The sequence below is a fragment of the Capra hircus genome, chromosome 26 (assembly GCF_001704415.2).
Source record: "Capra hircus breed San Clemente chromosome 26, ASM170441v1, whole genome shotgun sequence".
Taxonomy (NCBI): Eukaryota; Metazoa; Chordata; class Mammalia; order Artiodactyla; family Bovidae; genus Capra; species Capra hircus.
This window is the reverse complement of record NC_030833.1, coordinates 33301054-33324166: the sequence shown is the minus strand read 5'-3', so window position 1 is coordinate 33324166 and position 23113 is coordinate 33301054. Positions and strand designations below refer to the sequence as shown.

The window sequence follows — 23113 nt, the reverse complement described above, 5'->3', positions numbered from 1 at the left end:
ATCTGGAGTGAATGACTGCTCCTCCTGAGCCTGTCCCCACCATCTCCCAGAGCGCAAGGGCCCTGGGCCATCCCATTCAGAGGAAGAAGGCTCCGAGGTCGGACCGATCAACACCCTGCCCACCAGGGTCCAGCCCTGGACCCCAAGTAACTCACGTGAAGCCAGCATCCTCGCCCTCCTGTGAGTGGCAGGTCCCACCATTTCCACAGGGGCTGCTGGAACAGCTGTCCAGGGACACCTCACAGTCTCGGCCCTGGGGAGGAAGTCAGTGATTGGGGGGGCACCCCAAGGAGAACCAGGGGCTGGTGACTCAGCAGAGCCAGCCAGCCCCCTCAGCGACTCAGCCTGCCTGTCCCAGGAGTTGACTTGTCTACCCATCCACGTGTCAGGTCATGATGACACACCCACTTGGGCTCCCGCTCTGGGCCAGGAGCTGCCCTGGCCCCCGTGGGCTGAGTGACCAACAGGACAGCCCCAAGCCTGCCATACCGTGCCCTCGAGCAGGCCCCCAGCCTCCTACTTCAGCCCCCACGCACCTTGTAACCACTGGGGCAGGCACACTTGTACACCTCAAGGGGGTCGTTGCGGCAGGTGCCCTGGTTCTGGCACGGGCTGGACAAGCAGGGATCACACTTGGCTTGGACAGTCAGGGTGGGGGGACCTAAGGCAAAGGGGAGCGTTAGTGCAGTGGGGAGGCAGGGGGAACAGGGCTGGGCAGAACCCCACGCCCCTACCCCGGCATCCTGGCATGCGGGGACGCATGGTAGCAGCCCTCTCCCCAAGGTTCTTGCCCCTTCCTGTATTTCCTCTGGATCACGCTCACCCTCCCTCACATCCACCTCTCCAGCCTCCGGACCCTCCTCTGTAAAAACAGAGTTAAAAACAGCCCCTGCCTCATGGGGCTGGAAGGACTAAATGAGATAATCCCAAAAAAGAGCTTCGCAGGCGGGTGTTGGATAGTAAGGAGCTCCCACGTGGCGGGCAGAGCAGGGGCATCGGTGTGAGAAAGTCACGGTCGCTATCATAGAAATCAGCTGAGGTTTTCTCCACCCCTTCACACCCTTCCACAGCAGCCACCTCAGCCTGGTCACTTGCTGGCCTGGACAGCAAAGGTGGCCACTCCAGCAGAGAAGAGATCCGGCTCTGAGAGGAGGCCATGCTTAGGAGAGAAAAGGTCCATCACCCAGAACTTGTTTCCAAGGCTGAATGGGGAAAGACCCTTTCCTGTCTCCTCTCTGGCCACAGGCATGACCTTCTCCAGCCCCTTCAGGACTCACTGGTGGCTCTTCCTTGAAATGGAAGGTGGGTGAGGAGCCGGCAGCCAGACAGCCTGGGGCGACCCCCTGTGAAGAGCATGAGGACCTCACAGGAATAAATAGTAAGACCAGCCAGTTAAGTTAGGTTTCCACTTCAGAGGGGCTTCCCTCATAGCTCCATTGGTAAAGAATCCGCCTGCAGTGCAGGAGACATGGGTTCGATCCCTGGGTTGGGAAGATCCCCTGGAGAAGGGAAAGGCTACCCACTCCAGTATTCTGGACTGGAGAATTCCATGGACTGTATACTCAATGGGGTCACAAAGAGCTGGACATGACTGAGAAACTTTCACTCACTCACTCACTCCACTTCAGACTCTTTCTAGAAGTAGAGAAACATGAGTTCCACTGAAAATGCATGAGTTTGACTAGAAGGAGAAACACTTTCTAGTAATAACTGCAGGGGAATCCTCACGAGTTACAGGTGGGGCTCTGTTTCTTGATCCGGGTGCTGGATACCTCAGTCAGTCAGTCTAGTCGCTCAGTCGTGTCCGACTCTTTGTGACCCCATGGACTGCAGCACACCAGGCTTCCCTGTCCATCACCAACTCCCAGAGCTTGCTCAAACTCATGTCCATTGAGTCAGTGATGTCATCCAACCATCTCATCCTCTGTCGTCCCCTTCTTGTCCTGCCTTCAATCTTTCCCAGCATCAGGGTCTTTTCTAATGACTCAGTTCTTCGCATCAAGTGGCCAAAGGATTGGAGTTTCTGCTTCAGCATGTCGTTCCAATGAATATTCAGGACTGAGTTCCTTTAGGTTGGATGTCCTTGCAGTCCAAGGGACTCTCAAGAGTCTTCTCCAACACCACAGTTCAAAAGCATCAATTCTTCAGCGATCAGCTTTCTTTATAGTCCAACTCTCACATCCATACATGACTACTGGAAAAACCATAGCTTTGACTATACGGATCTTTGTTGGTAAAGTAATGTCTCTGCTTTTTAATATACTGTCTAGACTGGTCATAGCTTTTCTTCCAAGGAGCAAGCATCTTTTAATTTCATGGCTGCAGTCACCATCTGCAGTGGTTCTGGAGCCCAGAAAATAAAGTCTGTCACTGTTTCCATTGTTTCCCCATCTATTTGCCATGAAGTGATGGGACTGGATGCCATGATCTTAGTTTTCTGAATGTTGAGTTTTAAGCCAACTTTTTCACTCTCCTCTTTCACTTTCATCAAGAGACTCTTTAGTTCTTCTTTGCTTTCTGCCATAAGGGTGGTATCATCTGCGTATCTGAGGTTATTGATTTTTCTCTCAGCAGTCTTGATTCCAGCTTGTGCTTCATCCAGCCTGGCATTTTGCATGATGTACTCTGCATAGAAGTTAAATAAGCAGGGTGACAATATACAGCCTTGACGTACTCCTTTCCCGATTTGGAACCAGACTGTTGTTCCATGTCCAGTTCTAACTCTTACTTCTTGACCTGGATGGGTTCAATTTGTGAAAATTCACTGGGCCTTTCATTAACTACCTGTGTAACTTTCTGTGATGCATGTTGTATTCCAATAAAAAAATTTTTAAGGAGCTTTCTTTTTATATACTATTTATTTACTTTTGGCTCTGTTTTGTCTTCGTTGCTCTGCGGGTTTTTCTCCTGTTGCGGCAGCTGAGGGCCACTCTTCCTTGCTGTGCCCAGCTTCCTGCTGTAGTGGCGTCTCTTGTTGGGGAGCAGGGCTCTGGGGCACGCAGGCTTCAGTAGCTGCGGCACGTGGGCTCAGTAGTCGTGGCTCTAGAGCACAGGCTCAGTAGTTGTGGTGCACGGGCTTAGTTGCTTCGCGGCACGTGGGATCTTCCCAGATCAAGGATCAAACCTGTGTCTCCTACATTCGCAGCTGGATTCTTTACCACTGAGCCACCAGGGAAGCCCCCAGTTAAATTTAAACACACACACACACACACACACACACACACACACACACACACACACACACACACACACAAACCTCTCATCAAGTACCAGTCCCACCCCATTAAATAAATACTGAGCAAATATTTCAACATAAATTGGCCTGCTCCCAACAGCTGCCAGCCAAGCCACAGACCGGACCCTTCTGAAGTGTTGCTCCTGTGATAGCATCCTGCACACAGGGTGGCCTGGGGCTTCCTCATTAACCTCTGGCTGTCAGCTTCATTTGCACTGGGGTCTGTGAGCTTGTGGAGGGCAGGAGCCGTGCCCCACGGCCTCCAGGGCCCTTCTGCAGCTGTACCCCTGCAGACAAGCCAAGCCTGGAGCAGCCGCTCGGCCACTGCCTTCTGCTCGGCTGGGTTCCCTTGGCCTTCAGTCAATCAGTCAATCAATCTCCGAGCCTGTGTTTACAAACGCCCAGGGTGAGACGCCACCAATCACACCAAGCCCTGGATTTCTAGAGATGTCAGGAGGGTAGCAGCTGGGTCCAGTGCTCAGGGGTTTAAGCTAATTGCTGAGCACAGCTCCTACCAAAGGGAGGCCTGAGTGCCTGTACTGCTGGGAGGCTTGGAGCTTCCAGAAACACTGCTGCTATTTTTATTTTCCTTACATAACCCCAGGGAGGGATTAGAGCCCTTATGGCCTGAGATTTTCCGCCTGGCTTTTTTTATTTTTTTGCTTGCTGTATATCAGGACAAGAGGGCAGTCATGCTAACAAGCAGCAGGGGCCACATTCTTGCCATCTTTCCCCCCCCCCCCCGACCCCAGCCAGTCACCACAGGGACACAGAAATGTCTGGAAGGCCCTGCCAGGGTTGATGGGGAAGCACGAAGTGGGGGATGCACCTGGTACCCGCCATCCCTCCTTGCGCTCCTGGGCTCACCTTGGCATTCAAACTTCTTGGCAGGCGTGGTGAGGAGCAGTTTGCCATCCATGTCCGGAGGCCCAGCGCAGCGGGCAATGCCGGGTTCCTTGTAGCCTGTCTTCACCCAGCTGGACAACCAGCGCAGGTGGCAGTCACAGTACAGGGGGTTGGCACCGATGGCCCTGGGTGAGAGAGGAGAGAGGACAGACGTTACAGCTTCATGGAGTTCCTCACCCATTGGGTACCAGGTATCAGACATTATGCCCGGAGCTGGCAGAACCCTAACAATCCCCATCAGTGAGCACTAACCATGCAGCCAGGATAGATTTAAGTACTTTGCACCTGTTATCTCACTTAGTCCTCATCACACCCTACTAACCCCGTTTTACATGTTGAAACTGAAACTCGAAAGGTGAAGACACTTGCCCAAGATGCGCAGAGAAAGGGGGGAGGTAGGATTTGAACTCAGGCTGTTGAGGCCAGAGCTTCTGTCGGCACCGCCTCCAGGGTGTACCCAGGAGAGAGGAACCAACATTCGCTGCTGTGATGAACCAGCTTCTCCTACGTTAGTGCATCTAATCCCCTCATCAGCCCCACAGTATAAGCTTTCTCTTCTCCATCTCAAAGATGTGGGAACTGAGCCTCTCATGGAATAAGTCATTTTCCTGTGGTCACACAATCAGTGAAGGACAGCCCCCTGATCCAGACCTAGAGCTGTCTGACTTCAAAGCCTGTGTTATTTTTTTAAATATTAATTAAATAATTATTTGACTCCGTCAGGTCTTAGTTGCAGCACGTGGAATCTAGATCCCTGACGAGGGATGGAACCCTGGCCCCTGGCATGAGGAGCAGAATGTTAGCCACTGGACAACCAGGGAGGTCCCCTCTTTTTTTTATATAAGCCTATACTCTTTAATTTTTCTCTTCATTTTCAATTAAACAAGAAGCACATAAGCACATTCTCACTGTAAATCATTTTCAGACATGGCACACAAGTCTCACTTTAAACGACATTGTGAGAGTCCTCAATACCACTAAATTGTATTCATTAAAATGGTTAATTTTCTATTCCTTGAATTTCACCTCGGTTTTTTTAAAAAGGCACATTCCTATGTTACTGATGGGAATGCAAGATGGTAGAACTCCAACAGAGGGGTATTGCCTGTTATCTATCTAGTCAGCAATGCAGTTGCCTTTTGACCCAGTAACTCTGTTTCTGGCACACCTCACAGATCTGTGCCTGCATACGTGTGTAAAGGCATCTGTGCAACAGTATTGATCCCAGCATTGTTTGCAATAGAAAGACTGGAAGCCTCCCGTGTTCATCAGTGGGGGAGTGGTTAAGTAAACCACAATACATCCACATTACAAAAAAGCCCACTGTCCCTGCCAAGCACAGGACCCATGGTCACGTGGTCATCATACTCATGTGTAGCCCTCCAATCCTTTCCCATATTTACACATACGGTTGGTTCTTCATGAGAAAGAGATTATATCCATCCAGCACATAGTCACTGAGCAGCCTGCTTCTTGTCACAAAGCGGCATGCCTCGGAGACCTCTCCCAGTCAGCTACATGGATCCATCTCATTTTACCAAACTGCTTCAGAGCATCCCAAAGAATGGACACTTCATAGCTTTCACTGCCAGACACCCCAGTTGTTTCCAGAGGCAGTGAACACTTTGTCCACGCCTCTCTGCAAGGAGAGGCCACTTCTCTAGAACAGATGCCTAGAAGCAGGATTCATGCCGCAGAGGAAGTGCGTGTAAAATGTTCACAGTGAAGTGAAAGTTGCTCAGTCGTGTCCAAATCTTTGGGACCCCATGGACTATACTGCTGCTGCTGCTGAGTCGCTTCAGTCGTGTCCGACTCCGTGTGACCCCATAGACGGCAGCCCACCAGGCTCCCCCGTCCCTGGGATTCTCCAGGCAAGCACACTGGAGTGGGTTGCCATTTCCTTCTCCAATGCGTGAAAGTGAAAAGTGAAAGGGAAGTCGCTCAGTCGTGTCCGACTCTTCATGACCCCATGCACTGCAGCCTACCAGGCTCCTCCATCCATGGGATTTGCCAGGCAAGAGGACTGGAGTGGGATGCCATTGCCTTCTCCGATGGACTATACAGTCAATGGAATTCTCCAGGCCAGAATACTGGAGTGGGTAGCCTTTCCCTTCTCCAGGGCATCTTCCCAACCCAGGGATCAAACCCAGGTCTCCTTCATTGTAGGCAGATTTTTTACCAGCTGAGCCACAAGGGAAGCCCAAGAATACTGGAGTGGGTAGCTTATCCCTTCTCCAGGGGATCTTCCCACCCCAGGAATTGAACCAGGGTCTCCTGCATTGCAGGCAGATTCTTTACCAACTGAGCTAACAGGGAAGCCCACAATGTTCACACCCAGCCTCCAAAAAAGGTTGTAACGACTTAAACTTGCCGGCAGGGTGAGGGTGTGCCCATTCCCTCGCATCCCCACACTAACACTGACACGGTGCACTGCCAACCTCTTAGGCTTTGGCCAGGCTGGTGGGCAAGCTCCTAACCCTCTCACTAAACCACAGTGAGAGATTCAGAGATGAACAAGACATGGATTTGGGGGAACGGAGGTTGCCAGTAGTCTTTGAGCCAGCAAATAGAAAAACCAGAGCCTCGTATCTGAAGCTCATTTATATTGACATTATTGTGAAAACATAAGGCTATATACTGTTCAGGAGAATGAGCACATTTATTAAGCACCAAATGGATGCATTGTCGTTTTCCGCCTGTGTCTGGGCAACACAGAGGAAGCGGTTCCCCTGGCAATGTGTTGGGTCTGATAAAAGCAGCAGTGACTCTGAGCAGGAATTCCCCCAAATAGCACAGCTGATGACGGCCCATCTTATAAAGCAGGCTCAACACTCTTGGACTCCGGCCCCTGGCGCAGCTGCTCACTGCCCGGGTGACCTTGAGCGGCTCACTTAACATCTCTGGGGCTCACTTTATGATTCGATAAAGAGCCTGCAATCTGGAAGGGGGAGAAAGACAAGCACATCAAGCCTGAAATGGGTGCCAAGGGAATAACGCAGCTTGGAAAAAGAAAGCCAGTTCAGCCTTGACGTGTATTTCACTTTTTCTGTCCTGATTTGCTGACAGCATCCATCCTGGCTAATGGGACAAGGCAACACCTTCCTCTTTTCCCTGAACACTGCCAGGGCTTCTCAGAGGTAGAGGCAGTTCAGACACTTCGATCTTCTGAAGCTCCATTGCGTTAAAAAAATAATAATAAAGACTTAGAAAAATAACAGGACTACAAAACAGTGGTATATTTAAAACATCTATATTCACCAGACTGATATTTTTAACGTAGTATGAGGCAATGTAATTATGCTATTCAAAAGATAAATATAGAATTTATTGAAAGTATTTTTGTACCACACTGCAGAAGTGTGTTCTGCTAATGAGCCACGAGTAAGTAGAGAGTTTATTCTGAAGGGCTTCTTCGCTCAGTCTTGTAACTCATTTAGAGAAAAAGTCCAAAAGACTAAATCTAAAGCTGTTGTGAATGTGGGGGCTCCTGACACATCTTAGGATGTCACAGTTCCTAATTCCTGCATAAAGCCTCCCCATAAATGGCAACAAAGTCATGCCCTTTTCAATTTTTCATATATATTATATAATATATATGTTATTCTCTATTTTTATATATCTTATTCTCTATTATATATATATACAATATAGAAATAATAAAAGCAACCAAAGTCACACACAAAGCTATTGAAGATTAGGCATTCTGGCTTGACCAACACGTTTTACTTGGTATACAGAGCAGATGGCGAGCAACTCCTGATTTCAACATTTCAAGCTTTTATTTCTCCAAACATTATTTCTTTTCTGACTACTTTATTAGTTTGAGTAGTTCACTTTCACCTGGAGTCCATTTCTCCCGATAAAATGACTGTGAACTCCCAGTGCATGGACGGCCACAGGCCCTGCTGAGACCAGTGATGAGGACAGCCAGGCCACTCATCAATCCAAAAGGACTGTGGAGTCAAGTTCATCCCCCAACAAAAGTATAAATAATCCTGTGTTGTTGATATTTGGTATAACTTGGAAATAGATGAAACAGTAGCTATTTCATCTGCTTGTGCCAAGGCCCGCTGGGCTTCTTCTACTAACATAACCAAGCCAGAAATAGACCTCCTATGACAGAAGTGCCAACTATAGAGTTTAGCATATACTAAAACTTCAAAATCTCTTCACCTGAGCTATTCCTCCTCCCAGGCAATTTATTCATGTGCATCCCTGCCTCCTTCTACTGGAATGAAGCTCCCTGAGAGCACGTGTCACCAATCCCACATGGTGCCTGAACCAGCAGAACCCCCCCATTTGCCAAATGAACCCCTGCCTACAAGCAGGAGAAATGCACAAACCTCAGTATGAAATCAAAAGAAACTAAAAAATAGAGGAATCCTCTACCACTCCATAAATGTGACTAATTTAATTCTCATCTATTCCTTTCTAGCTCTTGTGCTCATGTGTATATATACACATCACTGAAATCAGAGTATACCATCTTCTTTATTCTGCGTTTTCATCAAATAATAAAGTACAGTGTCATAAATGTTATAACTAACTACTTTTTATTTTGTCATATGGGCATCCCATGATTTACCTAATCATTTCATATTCACTTTTCACAATGAATTTTTAATGAACACAGAAGTCTAGTGTTCCCGCAGGCAACAGATTAGGGGCAACAAAATGCCAGATTATAGACATGAAGGATGACCCTGGGGAGCCTTGCCACAGGATCTGGCACATAGCAAATACTGGCTGATGGAAGGATGGATGGATAGACAAACGGAGGAAAGACGAGTTAACTCTAAATACCCAAGTGGACAGCAGCGGAGATGTGCAGGCAGTGAGCAGTGCTCATACTCATGATGGCCTGATTATGGCATGTAGTTAGAACTCTAGTGGATATGAGAAATAACCTGTGCACAGACAAGGAAAGAACCCGAAGAGCTGAATGAATTGTCTGAGGTCCTGCTACAAGTTGATGGCAAGACAAACACCTAAGGCCACATCCTGATTCCTACTCTAGAGTTCAAGGGGTTTAAATATGGTGGACCTCACCCCCCCACACACACCCTCAGCCCACCCACCCACTTCACATGTTGCCAGTGACGAGGAGAGGCCCAGGTCAGAGTCACACCAAGAACAGGGGCACGTCTGGGAGCCAGGAACACTGGGCGCTCACTCTCGGGCAACCCCTGACTTGGGACAGAGCCATGGGCACCTCCTTCCCTTCAGACGGCCTGTGGCCTCCGTGAAGCCCGGGAAGAATGCAGTGAGTCTGCACTATCGTTTCCCATTCCTTGACCCCTTGTACTTGCTCAGGGAATACTTAAGAAATAGGTGCGGCTTCTCATGCAGAAGAAATAATAGCTACATGTGTGCACAGGCACATACATCCCATTAGCATTAGATGGGCACACACCTGAATACACACATATGCACACTTCTCAGGCTGCTGCCTCGTTCCATCTGAAACCCTGGGTATAAAGGGAAGAATGTATTCACACGGTTGCTTCATAATAATGGAAGATTTCTTGCACATAGATGCTATTTTAGGGAGAAACAGGGCAACTAGCAAACATATCTAATTGGCAGTGCTAATGCCCTGCTCTGCAATTAGCACCTCCACTGAGCTCTACCAATTACCACTGAGCTCTGCTTACTGTTTTTTGTTTTGTTTTGTTTTTTCTAACAAGTCAGATCTGGATCTGGCTTCTAGCCTGATATCACTGTTCTCCTAACGTCTGAATTTATAGATAGGCATGGGCTCAAAATCTGGCTTTGCAGCTTCAGGTTTTTTTTCACACGAAACATATGTGGTCTTCCTCTTGAACACCCCTTCCACCTCCCTCCTCACCCCACCCCTCCAGGTTGTCACAAAGCACTGGCACTGGGTGTCTTGCATCCACATCAAACTCCCACTGGCTATCTCTATTACATATGGTCATGTGTATGTGTTAAAAAGCAGAGACATTACTTTGCCAACAAAGGTGCATCTAGTCGAGGCTATGGTTTTTCCAGTAGTCATTATGGATGTGAGAGCTGGACTGTGAAGAAAGCTGAGCACTGAAGAACTGATGCTTTTGAAATGTGGTGTTGGAGAAGAGTTTTGAGAGTCCCTTGGACTGCAAGGAGGTCCACCAGTCCATCCTAAAGATCAGTCCTGAGTGTTCACTGGAAGGACTGATGTTGAAGCTGAAACTCCAGTACTTTGGCCACCTGATGTAAAGAACCGACTCATTTGAAAAGACCCTGATGCTGGGAAAGATTGAAGGTGGGAGGAGAAGGGGGCAACAGAGGATGAGATGGTTGGATGGCATCACCAACTCAATGGACATGAGTTTGAGTAAACTCCAGGAGTCAATGATGGACAGGGAGGCCTGGTGTGCTGCAGTCCATGGGGTTGCAAAGAGTCAGACACGACTGAGTGACTGAACTGAACTGAACTGATGTTTCAATGCTATTCTCTCAAAGATTGTTTGAATCAGTAAATTTCAGTTGAAAATGGAATTGAGAGTTTGATATATCATTTCAAAAGACACATTTTGTTCTTTCTCTATCCATAAATATGTCACAATGTCTGAATGTTCTTTTTCAACAGGAGAGAGGGGACATATGTACACCTCCGGCCAATTCATGTTGATGGATGCAAAAACCATCACAGTACTATAAAGTAATTACCCTCCAATTAAAATAAATAAACTTTAAAGAGGAAAAACAATGTTGTTTATTTCCCTTTTGAAAAGCAAAGCCTCTAGATTTTGAGCTGAGGGCAAGATCAGAACATCCTTGGGCATCATGCAGTTTTCACAGCAAAGGAGGAGAGGTAAAGCCCAGGCTAAAGAGATGGGGTTCCCAGGTGGTGCTAGCAGTAAAGAACCAGCCTGCCAAAGCAGGAGACAAGAGACGCAGGTTTGATCCCTGGGTCGGAAGGTCCCTTGGAGGACAGCATGGCAACCCGCCCCACTATTCTTCCCTGGAAAATCCCATGGACAGAGGAGCTTGGCAGGTTACAGTCCATAGAGTCACACAGAGTCGGGCTTGGCCGAAGTGACCTAGCACACACACATGCAAGCAGGCGAGACACACGGAGGAGGAAGAGATGGGTCAGATGCTTGGAAAGGCCCTTCCTAGCAAGGGGGAGAGCTGGAGCAGACGGTCAGCACAGCCCAGGGGTAAGCAAGGGAGGAGAGCAGCGTCGGCCCAGAGCAGCAGCAGAGCTGGCCCGGCAAGACACACACGTGAACTCACTAGAGAGAAGCATTACCAGTTCAGGTCCTCAGAATTCCTAACATCAGCAAACAATGAGCTCACAACCAAAAATTACTAAACTTAGATAGAATCAAGGCGCTGTGAGTGGCAGTCGTCAAGAACAATGAGCAACACAACCCCTGCCTGGTCTTCGCCCAGAGCCACCGTCTCCAGCCAGGCTCCCTCCTGACTCTTCCCATCCCATCCAGCTTCCGTATGTCACCATGGCTTTCCAGGAGTTTCCACAACTTAATTCTTCCTTGATTCCCTTCTATCTACAGACCAAAACTCAAACTTCTCAGCAGAGAGACCTTTTACAACAGAATGGCAGTGTCCGTTTCTACACTCCTGTCTTCCTACCCCAAATTTCTTACCTAACCCAACTCCCTCTATCCACATATTACACGCACAGTAAGCGTGTGTGCGTGTGTTCATTCAGTCATGTCTGAGTCTTTGTGATTCTATGGACTGTAGTCCACCAGGCTCCTCTGTCCACGGGATTCTCCAGGTAAGAATACTGGAGTGGGTTGCCATGCCCTCCTCCAGGGGATCTTCCCGACCCAATAACTGAACCTGCTCCTCCTACACTGCAGGTGGATTCTTCACCCCCACTCAGCCGCCTGGGAAGCACGCTGGACAGTATAGCCGCCCTGAATATGTCATTTACACTTTCTCGCCTCCGTGCCTTTGCACAAGCTATTCCCTCTTCGTAGAATGTCCTTCCCTGTCTTCTCCAAATGGCAAATTCCTCGTGCCTTTTCGAAGGCAGTAAAGACGGCACCGCCTCTCTGAAGGTCATCTGACTTCCCCAGAGTTAGTCACTGCTTTCTTTGAATGTGTTTTGTAATATTCCAGATGGTCACAGAAGGCAGCAACCTTGTGTTAGTAAATTCTTCAGCATTTGACTCACTGTGGTTCCTCGGGACATATTTATTGAGGCAATAAAGAATAAATAAAGAGCTTTGGAATCACACACACCTATGTTCAAATCCTGTCTCTGTCATTCCCTAGCTTTACGACCTAGGGAATCTGTTTGACTGAACCTGAGACTATAAAATGGATATAATAAACCCTGCCACAGAGGACAGAACCTCTTATCCCTTCCACTCCCACGGCAGACATCACTAATCAATCATTGCACTCTGCCCACCAAGTCCTAGAACCTTCAGTGTGGATTCAAGGCAGCCCCTGTCTTTATGAAGCTGGCACAAAAGCTGCTTCCCATCTGGAAGTAAAGTCCTTGTCCCAAGCAAACTCACAACTAGTGGCACTTATTGCTATTTTATTTCCTCAAGTCTAAGGTTGTTGGATGCCTGCTATGGGAAAAGTAGAGAAATGTTACCATATTAAGTACCCACAGATCATCTGTCTGATCTCACAGATTAAAATGTGGAAATGATGAGTCTTAAAGTTGAGAAAATCCAGGGAGGTTGTTGAGAGAATGAACATCAAGCAGAGATGCTGGGGACCCCAAAAGGCTCTCTGATCTGGATTTGCCTGCCTACTTGGGCCCTGGCTGCTTGGCTGTGAGGCAGAGAGCATGAGGATGTGGTAATGCCCAGGGTCCCAGCTGCATCCGTCTGGCTGAACATGACCTTGACCTATAGATGAGACGATAGGAAAGGACATATTTGCTTTGTGCCTGGCCCCACCTTCAGAATTAGAATGACCCTAATTAATCATAATTCATGGCCCACTGCTTTTATACTCCCTCATTTTAAAATTATGGTAAAATACCTATCACATAAAATTTGCCATTTTGACCATTTTAAGTGTACATCTCGGTGGCATCAATTACACTCACAATATTATGTAACCATCACCACTATCTGGAGAAGGAAATGGCAACCCACTCCAGTTTTTCATGGACAGGGGGATTTCATGGACAGGGAGGGTTTCATGGACAGGGGGGATTTCATGGACAGAGGGATTTCATGGACAGGGAGGATTTCATGGACAGGGGGGATTTCATGGACAGGGAGGATTTCATGGACAGGGGGGATTTCATGGACAGGGGAGATTTCATGCACAGGGGGTATTTCACGGATAGGGGAGATTTCATGGACAGGGGGGATTTCATGGACAGGGAGGATTTCATGGATGGGGGGGATTTCATGGACAGGGGAGATTTCATGGGCGGGGGGATTTCATGGACAGGGGAGCTCGGTGGGCTACGGTCCATGGAATCACAAAGAGTTGGACATGACTGAGTACACAGCAAGACTATCTGGTTCCAAAACTTTTTTTATCACCTTGAAAGGAAACTGTTTACCCATTAAACACAAATTCCCTTTTCCTCTTCCTTCTAGCTCATGGCAACCACCATTCTTCATTCTGTAGCTACAAATTTGACTAGTCTGGGTCCCTCATTTCAGTGGAATCACACAATATTTGTCCTTTTATGTCTTAGCTATTTCACATATTTTAAAGGTCTGCTCACATGTCAGAACTTCATTCCTTTTTATGGCTGAATAATATCCCACTGTCCCATATTTTTATCCATTCATCTGTCAGTGGATACTTGGGTTGTTTCTGCTGTATAGTTATTGTGTGAACAATGCTGCTATAAACAGGGTGTACAGGTATCTCGTTGAGTCTTTGCTTTCAATTCTTTGGGATTCATATTTAGGAGTGGAATTGCTGGGTTATATGATACTACATTCAGCCTTTTGAGGAATTGAGCATACTGGTTTTTAAGAATGCTCTTGGTGTTGCCAGCTAAATGGTTTTGGAAGCCCTTCTGCATTCAATGAAAGTGAAAGTCGCTCAGTTGGATCCGCCTGCAATGCAGGAGACCTGGGTTCAATCCCTGGGTTGGGAAGATCCCTGGAGAAGAGAACAGCTACCCACTCCAGTATTCTGGCCTGGAGAATTCCATGGACTGTAGAGTCCATGGGTCACAAAGAGTCGGACATGATTGAGCAACTTGCACTTTCTTTTGCATTTCATTTCAGCATCCAATTACACCAACTACACTCCTTGGCAGAACTAAATTTCCAGAGCTTATCACCTACCATGTGAAGTCAGGGACACAATACTGGCATCGTGCTTCAGAGAACAGGCTTTGAGACTGAAGACTCAGCCCCTATTGTTGCCCTGTGCAACTTTGGGTGAGCGTGTCAAGTTTCTGGACCTGCCTCCTCATGTGGAAGATGAGAATAATGGTAGCTATGTTGTAGGAGTGCTGGGGGGTTGCATTAGCTGATGGAGGTGCAGGGCTCGGCAGTCAACACAAGGTCATGACTACTTTTATTATTGTTCGTGAGGAACTGTTCTCAATCCCATTGTTACAACTGATGGTGCACTGAATGTGTAAGAGTCTGAAACAGGAAGCATTTGAAGCTCACGAGCTAAATTAAAAGTAATAATCTCAAGAGGCAACATCTTTCTTGGAATCCAAGTTCCATTTAAATACAAAGAGGTGCTGAGGACTGGGTCAGAGTTACTTACAGGTGAGACAGGGAAGTCACGTCTGCAAAGATGCCTTCTTGGAGGGTGGAGATGTCATTGCCATGCAAGGACCTGAAGAGAGAAGAGGCCGTCAGGACTCAGCCTGAGACAGGGACTCAGGAACTGATGGAGAGACGCCCTTTGCTGAGAGGGGTGTGTTTGGGGGAGAGGGCCCCTGAGTGAGAGATTCTGCGAGGATGGCCACAGGCAAGGAGAGGCTAGCACAGACTCTGCGACTATCACAGACCACGCCGACCCTCAGCCCCTCTGGAGGCCCCGGCTTGTGCTGTCACAACTAACCCACGCACCACGCTGTTCACAGGACAAATGGGCACGCGCCCTCCCGAGCTCAGCCAGGGAGCCCGGGGGGGACAGGCTTCTTCCCGATAGGGAAGCTGCTAGTGGGCCCTGGTTGAGGGTAAAGAATGCCCCCCTGCCCCAGGTGGCTGCCAGAGGACTTGGGGCAGGGATATTCCAGAGGCTGTGCTGTGAGCATGGGGCTGTGAGCACAGGCCACACCTTGCAGTGGGAATTCCTTAGAGCAGGTTCAACATTCACCATTTGACAGGAGGCTCACATGCCAGCGAGGGGCTACCTATCTTGAAAGCCTAGGAACCTGCTCCCGCACACATACGGCAAACACAGCTTGGGGCCGCAGGGCAAACACAGCTTGGGGCCGGCAGCAGCCCCTGTTTGCTGGATTCTCTGAGACAGAAGACTAAGCCCCTACTGTCTATGCAACTTTGGGTGAGCGTTCCCCAAAGTTTCCCATGTATTCCTGGGCCTCCGTTAGGGGCTCTAACGAGAGAGGACTGGCCTTCCACTTCAGACACAGTTGGCCCTGCTGGGGCCCTGGACGTGGGGATATTCCTGCCCAGCAGGGGGGTGAGGAGGGACGCAGGGACATTCCTGTCCACCAGGGGATGAGGAGGCCCCTCGTGGGGCAGATTTCCCCGGAGGAATGGAGAATGGGAAGACTCACAGCAGGCGCAGGGAGCGAAGCCCCTGGAAGGCCAGAGGAGGGATACACTGCAGGGCGTTGTAGCTGAGGATCCTGGGGGAAGGAAGAGCGAGGAAGGGTGGGGGGAAGGGGGAAGAGTTATCAAGGGTGCACTTCCGGTGCTGATGCAGATGGTCACCATCTTGACCGTGGTGACGATTCCATGGGCATGAACGTAAATCAAAATGTGTCGACTTTTACACTTTGAGAATATACTATTAGATATTAATTATACTTCACTAGAGCTATTTTAAAAATAATAACAAGAGAAATGAGACATTTTTATCACAGGAAAGGGCTGTTCCTCCTTGCAGCTGCCAGGATCGCCTGGCCCAGGCTTTCTCAGCCTCAGCACTGTTGACAACTCCTTGTTGGCAGGGAGGGGGGCTGCCCTGCGTGCTGCAGGGGTGCTGAGCAGCATCTCTGGCCTCTGAAGATGAAATGCCAGGGGTTTCCCCTGCCCTCTGCCAGCTGTGACAGCCAAAAATTCTCAACTATTCCCAAGTGCCCCCTGGGGGGGAGAGCCGCCCCTGGTTGAGAGCCACAGGCCAGGGCAGCTTCACACACAGGCTCATAAAGAAAAAAAAATTGCCTGCTAATCCAGTTCCACAAGGATCAAACCATTACTGACAGTGCACCCTGAGGGGAATTCAGAGAGGAGAGACAGAAAACATTCTGTGCTTTGAATATACTGGCCTTTAGAGAGTTAACATGCAAATCTAAAGAAAAAAATTCAAATGACCCCAGACTCTTAGATCTTCGCATAGGTAGAAAAGCACTAAAGTCATTCACTTGAGATATGTTCTTGGTGACTAGCAGTAACCTTTTGATGTGTGACTCCATGTTTTTCTGAGAAAAAACGGTCCTCTGTATCCTGACCCCTCCCTTACCTCTTCAGAGCAGTTCCTCAGACCTATCTGAGAGGCTCTCTCTGGGCTTAACTCAACTTTTACGTTATGTATTTTGCTTTCAGTCAATAGGCTCATGAAGACTTTGAAGTGGGAACCCAGGGCAGGAAAGTGCAGCGTTTCATGGCCTCAGGCCCACATTTTGTTCCTGGGAGCCTGCTTGGGTCAGGAACCTGTCTTTTTGAGATACTGGCTCTGCCATTTGACCACAGTAGGGCCTAAGGGAAAGTTCTTAAGTTCTCGGCACATCATCTGTAAAATGAGGTGTTGGGAAGGTGAGCAAAATACATTCTTAAGCAGGCAAATAAAAGCGATGCTCATTACTATTTTCCAACGAATTGCTTGGAATATAAGTAAAGCAATCATTAAAATATCTTAGAACATAGGCACAGAAATGTTCAGAGTCACCAGTCACAACAGTCCAAACTGGAAACAATCCAAATATCCATCAATAGTAGAATGGATGAGGACAGTGTGGCATATTCCTGCAAAGGAATACTATACAGCGATGCAAATGAAGACACAACGGTAAATAAAAGAAGACAGACATAAAAGACTATATCCTATGTGATTCAATTTATATAAGGCTCACAAATGGGCAAAATTAACTTCATTATGTAGAAATACCTATGTAGATGGCACTATGAGACCAAAGAAGAGATCACTGTGGAAGTCTGAGTAGGGACTGCCTCAGGTGCAGGGAGAGAGAAGAAGAAGAACCAGGAAGCCACAGGGGGACTCTTGGGGTGATAGCGGTGTTCTGGTTTTTGCCTTAGGTATTTATACATGTGCTAGTTTTATGACTATTTGTTAAACTATATGTTTATGTTTTTTGCACCTTTCCATATATATGCTGCATTTCACAATTTAAAAAAAAATGTTTCTGAAAAGTCTTTTTGGCCGGCAGGCCCTGGCACCCTCCCTGGAGGCTGAGGAGGCTGCGTGGGGACACCTGCTCATGACCGAGGCTTGGGGAGAGTCCCAGTAACCAGGAGCGCCCCACCTCCGCCCACCGCGGGACTCACAGAGTGGTCAGCTGGCTCATGTTGGTGAAGGACGAATTGCTTAAGGAACTGATCTTGTTGTTACTCAGGTCCCTGGAAGAGACAAAAGAAAAAAAAAGTATCATCATTTAGAAAGAAAGGACTCCTTCCCTTCCCCACTCTGGCCACAGCCATCCCCCAGCCAGGTGGGCAAGTGGTTCTAACCACTGGCAGCCGGGAGCTGATGGAAGAGGCACTGGGTTCACAACCAGTTACAGCTCCCCAGCTCTGATCCCTGCACTCCCTCTCTGTCCCCAGGGTTCCGGGTCTCCATTTCTTCATCCTGTACCCTGGCGTCGCCCCTGCCCACCATGGAAATACTCCCACCAAGGGCATCCGGGTCTCTCAACTGCCAGGTGTGAGGGGCTCTCTTCCTCTCTCTCTCACTAGCACCTCACGTGGGTTTGTTCACTCCCCCTCCCTATAATCCTGCGGGAGAGGTAGTAAACCCATTCTACAAAAGAAGGGGCAGGGTCTCGGGGTGATGAGGTGACCCACCCAGGGTCACACAGCTGGGAGGAGGTTCAGCCAGAGTCAGACCCTCGTCCATTGGCCCCGAAGGCCCTGGTCACTAAATGTGCTCTGAGTGACCCTGCAGTGCTGACCTTATTGACCACCCTCTTCTCAAGTCTCTTCTCCGACTCCAGTCTTCACGCACTCCCCCTTACCGCTCAGCTGCACTGCTTTCTCACCCACCCCCAAGGGATGGCCGTCACTAAGCCCTGTTCTTGCTCTTCCTCTTCCTTTAGTCCTTCAGCCAGGCCGGGTGCTCCTGGATTCCCTCCCCATCGGGCACAGACGGTGTCCTCCTCTGTGGTCCCAGCCAGACCTCTGTTTCCCCGTGATAAGGACGTGCTGGTATTTCAGACCCAACAGGCAGTTTCATAGTACTAACTGCCTTGACATTAGTCCCCTCTCCCTCCCTTCCTCTTCAAACATATCCACATCACTAGTGAAGCTGCCTCAAATTAGACCAAAAAGTGCTGTCTCTCTCTGTCAGCCACTGCTGCTGCTGCTGCTAAATAGCTTCAGTTGTATCCGACTCTGGGCAACCCCACGGATGGCAGCCCACCAGGCTCCCCCGTCCCTGGGATTCTCCAGGCAAGAACACTGGAGTGGGTTGCCATTTCCTTCTCCAATGCATGAAAGTGAAAAGTGAAAGTGAAGTCGCTCAGTTGTGTCCGACTCTTCACAACCCCACGGACGGCAGCCTATCAGGCTCCTCCATCCCTGGGATTTTCCAGGCAAGAGTACTGGAGTGGGGTGCCATCGCCTTCTCTGTTGTCAGCCACAAAGCACTCTACCTACCATCTTCACCTCGCCACTGGAACAATCACTCAAAACACAATGGCTAGGTCATTAGCAAAGACAGAAAAACGGGAGTGTCAAAATTCTGTTAAGCCAGTGCTACTCCATGTGAACTGAATGTCCCCAAACAAGGGGCCTGTGCCAAAATGCAATCACCTGTGGGCCTTCCTCGTGGCTCACATGGTAAAGAATTGGCCTGCAATGCGGGAGACCTGGGTTCGACCCCTGGGTTGGGAAGATTCCCTGGAGGAGGGCATGGCAATCCACTCCAGTACTCTTGCCTGGAGAATCCCCAAGGACAGAGGAGCCTGGCAGGCTACAGTTCATGGGGTTGTAAAGACTCGGATGTGACTAAGCACAACACGGTACTAAACACACAATTTAGCTAACATTTTTTCCATAGCAATACTTTCCCAATGAAGGAAGAAACTGTGTTGATAAAAATGCTGATGCAAGTTCTTTATCTAATTGCAGGCACATTACAAAGAGCTCTCAAGCTGCCACTGACCCACAGACAACACTTTGAGTAGCAGTGCTCCAAGGCACTTAAGATGAAATATTCTCTGGGCTTCTTTTTGACGGAATCTGGCCAATGGGCAGACAAAGACAATCGAAGTGAGCTGTTAATCAAGCTGGAAGGCTAAGAGGAGCTAAACTTATTCTGAGGCTTACTTTGTACATTTTCATGAAGTAGAAAGGTCAAAGGTGGAAATAACAGAATAGTAGATGTTAGCCTAAAGAAAAAGTTAGTTACAGATGCGTATTTGAGGCTGCTGTATCTCATATTTGGTTTGGAAGCCAAGGTTGGATCAAGAAGTTTTCCATAACTCTCTACTTCTGCTCTGGCTCCTACCTTTGCAAGGATAACCCTCATTAATAGTAATTATCAGCCTCAAGGGGCACTTCGGGGGATGGTGTGGGCAGAAGCAGACCCAGTCCAACCCCAGCCAGGAACAATGCAATTCCCAAGAATGGCCACTAGGTGGCAAAACAGGTCTATGCACAGATGTTCCCAACAGGATGCTGAGAAATTAAAAAATGGATCAGTACCAGACAGGGAACATAGCCAAGATTTATAATAACTATAAATAGTGTATATTCTTTAAAAATTGTGAATCACTATATTGTACACCTGTAACATATACTATTGTACATAAACTATGTGAAGTGAAGTGAAAGTCATTCAGTCGTATTCGACTCTTTGCAGCCCCATGGCCTATACAGTCCATGGAATTCTCCAGGCCAGAACCCTGGAGTGGGTAGGATTTCTCTTCTCCAGGGGATCTTCCCAACCCAGGTTTGGGAGATCAAACCCAGGTCTCCCACATGGCAAGCGGGTTCTTTACCAGCTGAGCCACAAGGAAAGCCAAGAATACATAAACTATACTTCAATTAAAAAAAAAAGAAAGAAAGAAAGAAAAAATGGGTCAACCAGAGTGGGGTCTGTAGGGAATTCCAGGAAAGCTGGAGCAATAATAGCTAGATTCCAATGGCCCTCCTGTCCTCTGAGACGGGCCAGGATACTCACACAAGCTGTAGGTACTTGAAGGTGGACAGCTGAGCTGGAACCAGCGTGAACTGGTTCCCGTCCAGGTAGCTACAGGAGAGAACAGCCCAGTTAGTGCAGCCGCCTCAGCCTCAAGCAGAGTCCAGCACTGCAAGAACCTTCCCCTGCAGCCACGGCCTTCTCACCCATGTCCTTTCCTACACAATTGGCCCTGAATCATTAACTGGAGGAGAAAATACAGGCCATCTGGGAAGGTGCCACCAAAATCTTGGTAAAAGCCACAGACACATGAAGGCTCCTGTGGCTTCCCTCCTGAGCCCCTGCCTGGCCCCCTCAGCATCCTCCCTGTCAGTCGGCACCACAGGCTCAACCTGGGACCCTCTCCCTTTCGCTCTCTCCTCTCCAATCTTTCCAGCCAAATAGGTCTGACTGGCATGTTAATACCCACCTGCCAGCCCGCAGCAGCACGCAGGTCCCTCCCTCTGTCTGCTGATGAGGTGCCTGAGGCTGGTCCCAGACCCCAACACTCCCAGACCTGAGTTCTGTGTTTTCACAACCACCGGGGCTTCCCCTGACTCCATCAGCATCACACTGCATGTTCCTATACCATCCAGGTGCAGGACGCTGACGGGAATCTCCACCTCCCTCTGCAGCCAGTTCTGTGACTGACTGAGCTTCTCCCACCCCCTGGTCTCTCATCGTTCCCTTTTGTTCCATTTTCACATCCCCCTCCCTGACTGCACCAGCCCCCAGGCCTGGGCTCCTGCAGCAGCTTTCTTCTGTTCTCCACATCTGGGCCTCCACTCTACTTCTTACTACATACACCACCACCCAATCACTGTCCTTAAAGCCCAGGCGCTAAACTCCTTGTCAAGTTTCCCAGGGCTCCCCTTATCTACAGGGCAGAGCTTGGGATTCAAGATGCTGTGACCTGCCCTCCCACCCCCATGACCACCAGCCATTGAAAAGCTGACCTGAGCTCCTGGAGCTGCAGCCCCACCAAGAGCAGCCCTTAGGATGCCTTGTCTACCCTCCAGAGGTCCTGGTCACCCTCTCCTCCTGCCAGCAGGCGGGGGCTACTCACAGCTCTGTGACATTCTTGGGGATGCCCTTGGGCAGGGTCTGGAGGTGCTTGTTGCTGCATCGAACCACAGTGTCCAGGCAGGCGCACTCCTGGGGGCACTGGGGGCGGGGCAGGCAGCCCCCCTCCTCCTGGCCTGGGGAGGAAGGTGAGAAGCCACGTCAGGGAGGGGACAGGCCTCCTCAGGGCCTCACGCAGCCAGCGCCCCGCTTCAGGGCGCCTCGGAACAGAGGCCTCTTGCTGATACTGCGTTGTGCACCAGTCAGTCCTCTCTTGGCTGCAGCCCTCCTCCACCACGGCCAAAGCCCCTTGGATCTGTTTTGAGGTTGGAATTGGTCTTGGGTTCACCGCTTCCACCTCAGACCTAAGATGGGCCCGGGCACAGCAGCGAAGGGGGATGGTGGCCACATCATTTCTTGAGCACCTACTGTGTGCCAGACACTGTACCAATGTAATTTCTTTAATGATGTGGTAAACGGGGACCACCATTGCTCCTAGAATGTGAGCATTGTGGGGACGGAGACCTGTGTCCCTTTCTTCTTCTCTAGTCGCTGAAGGGGCCCAGCACTGAGAGCAGGGCCTGGCCCATATCAGCCTCCAGACAGGTCAGTTGAATGAAGGAATGAAGGACTTTCTACCTTACTGAGATTGGGAGAGGTTAAATAGCTTGCTCAGGTCAGGAGGTTGATCAGAGGCAACATGGAGTCTGTACCCAGATCTGGCTGGCCCAGAATCTCAGCCCCTTCTATCCCAACATCCTTCACAGATTCATTCATGTATTGAATAAACAGTACTGAGCACCCTCTGTGTTCCTTCCTTCCTTCTGCTTGAGTGTAGGACGGGCGATAAGGGCACCAGGGTCCCAGGAAGCAGACTGGAAAGGGGATAGGAGGTGCTGAGAAAGGTGGGGAGAAGCCAGGAGGCTGAAGCTGAAGGCAGGCGGAGAAATCCCCAGGGCCGGGGCTCCTGAACACAGACAGCTGGGCCAAGACAAGACCTTGCCTTGTCACTTTTGGTAAAAATCTGCTTCCTACAGTTGCCTCTGTATATGGTGCTCTGGAGGGGGAGGCGGGGGATGGAGGGATAGGCTGGATTCTGTGCGTGTAGGGAAAGAAGGACATGACCCCGGGAGAGAGATCGAGGACTCAGGGAAAAGAGAATACTGACACAGGAAGTGACCCAAGGATGGAGGGTGGGGCCCCTAAGAGAGCCCGGGTGGGTGCTGCACAAGCTGAAGCCGCGGTCTGGAGCCCTCAGGAACAGCTAGGACGCAGGTCTCTGGGTTAAACTTACTTAAAGAAATCACACTAAGATGTTAACTATGATTTTGTCTGAGTGACCAGCTAATAGGTAACATTTATGCCCTTCCTTTGTCTGTATTTCCCCATTTTTTAAAAACAGCAAGCCCACCATTGTTCTTACAATCACACCGG

General features: G+C 49.2%; 1 protein-coding gene across 1 annotated transcript in view; it reads right to left on the bottom strand.

The window, feature by feature from the left end:
• The window catches only part of SLIT1 (slit guidance ligand 1), a 172807-nt gene that overhangs the window by 16367 nt on the left and 133327 nt on the right, over window positions 1-23113 (bottom strand). The window contains exons 21-28 of the mRNA XM_013975176.2: window positions 21684-21816; window positions 20621-20689; window positions 17767-17838; window positions 15816-15887; window positions 14834-14905; window positions 4103-4266; window positions 537-661; window positions 156-253 (exon numbers count right to left, since the gene is read on the bottom strand). Coding sequence (XP_013830630.2) covers window positions 156-253; window positions 537-661; window positions 4103-4266; window positions 14834-14905; window positions 15816-15887; window positions 17767-17838; window positions 20621-20689; window positions 21684-21816 — 805 coding nt within the window. The remainder of the gene's footprint in view (window positions 1-155; window positions 254-536; window positions 662-4102; window positions 4267-14833; window positions 14906-15815; window positions 15888-17766; window positions 17839-20620; window positions 20690-21683; window positions 21817-23113) is intronic.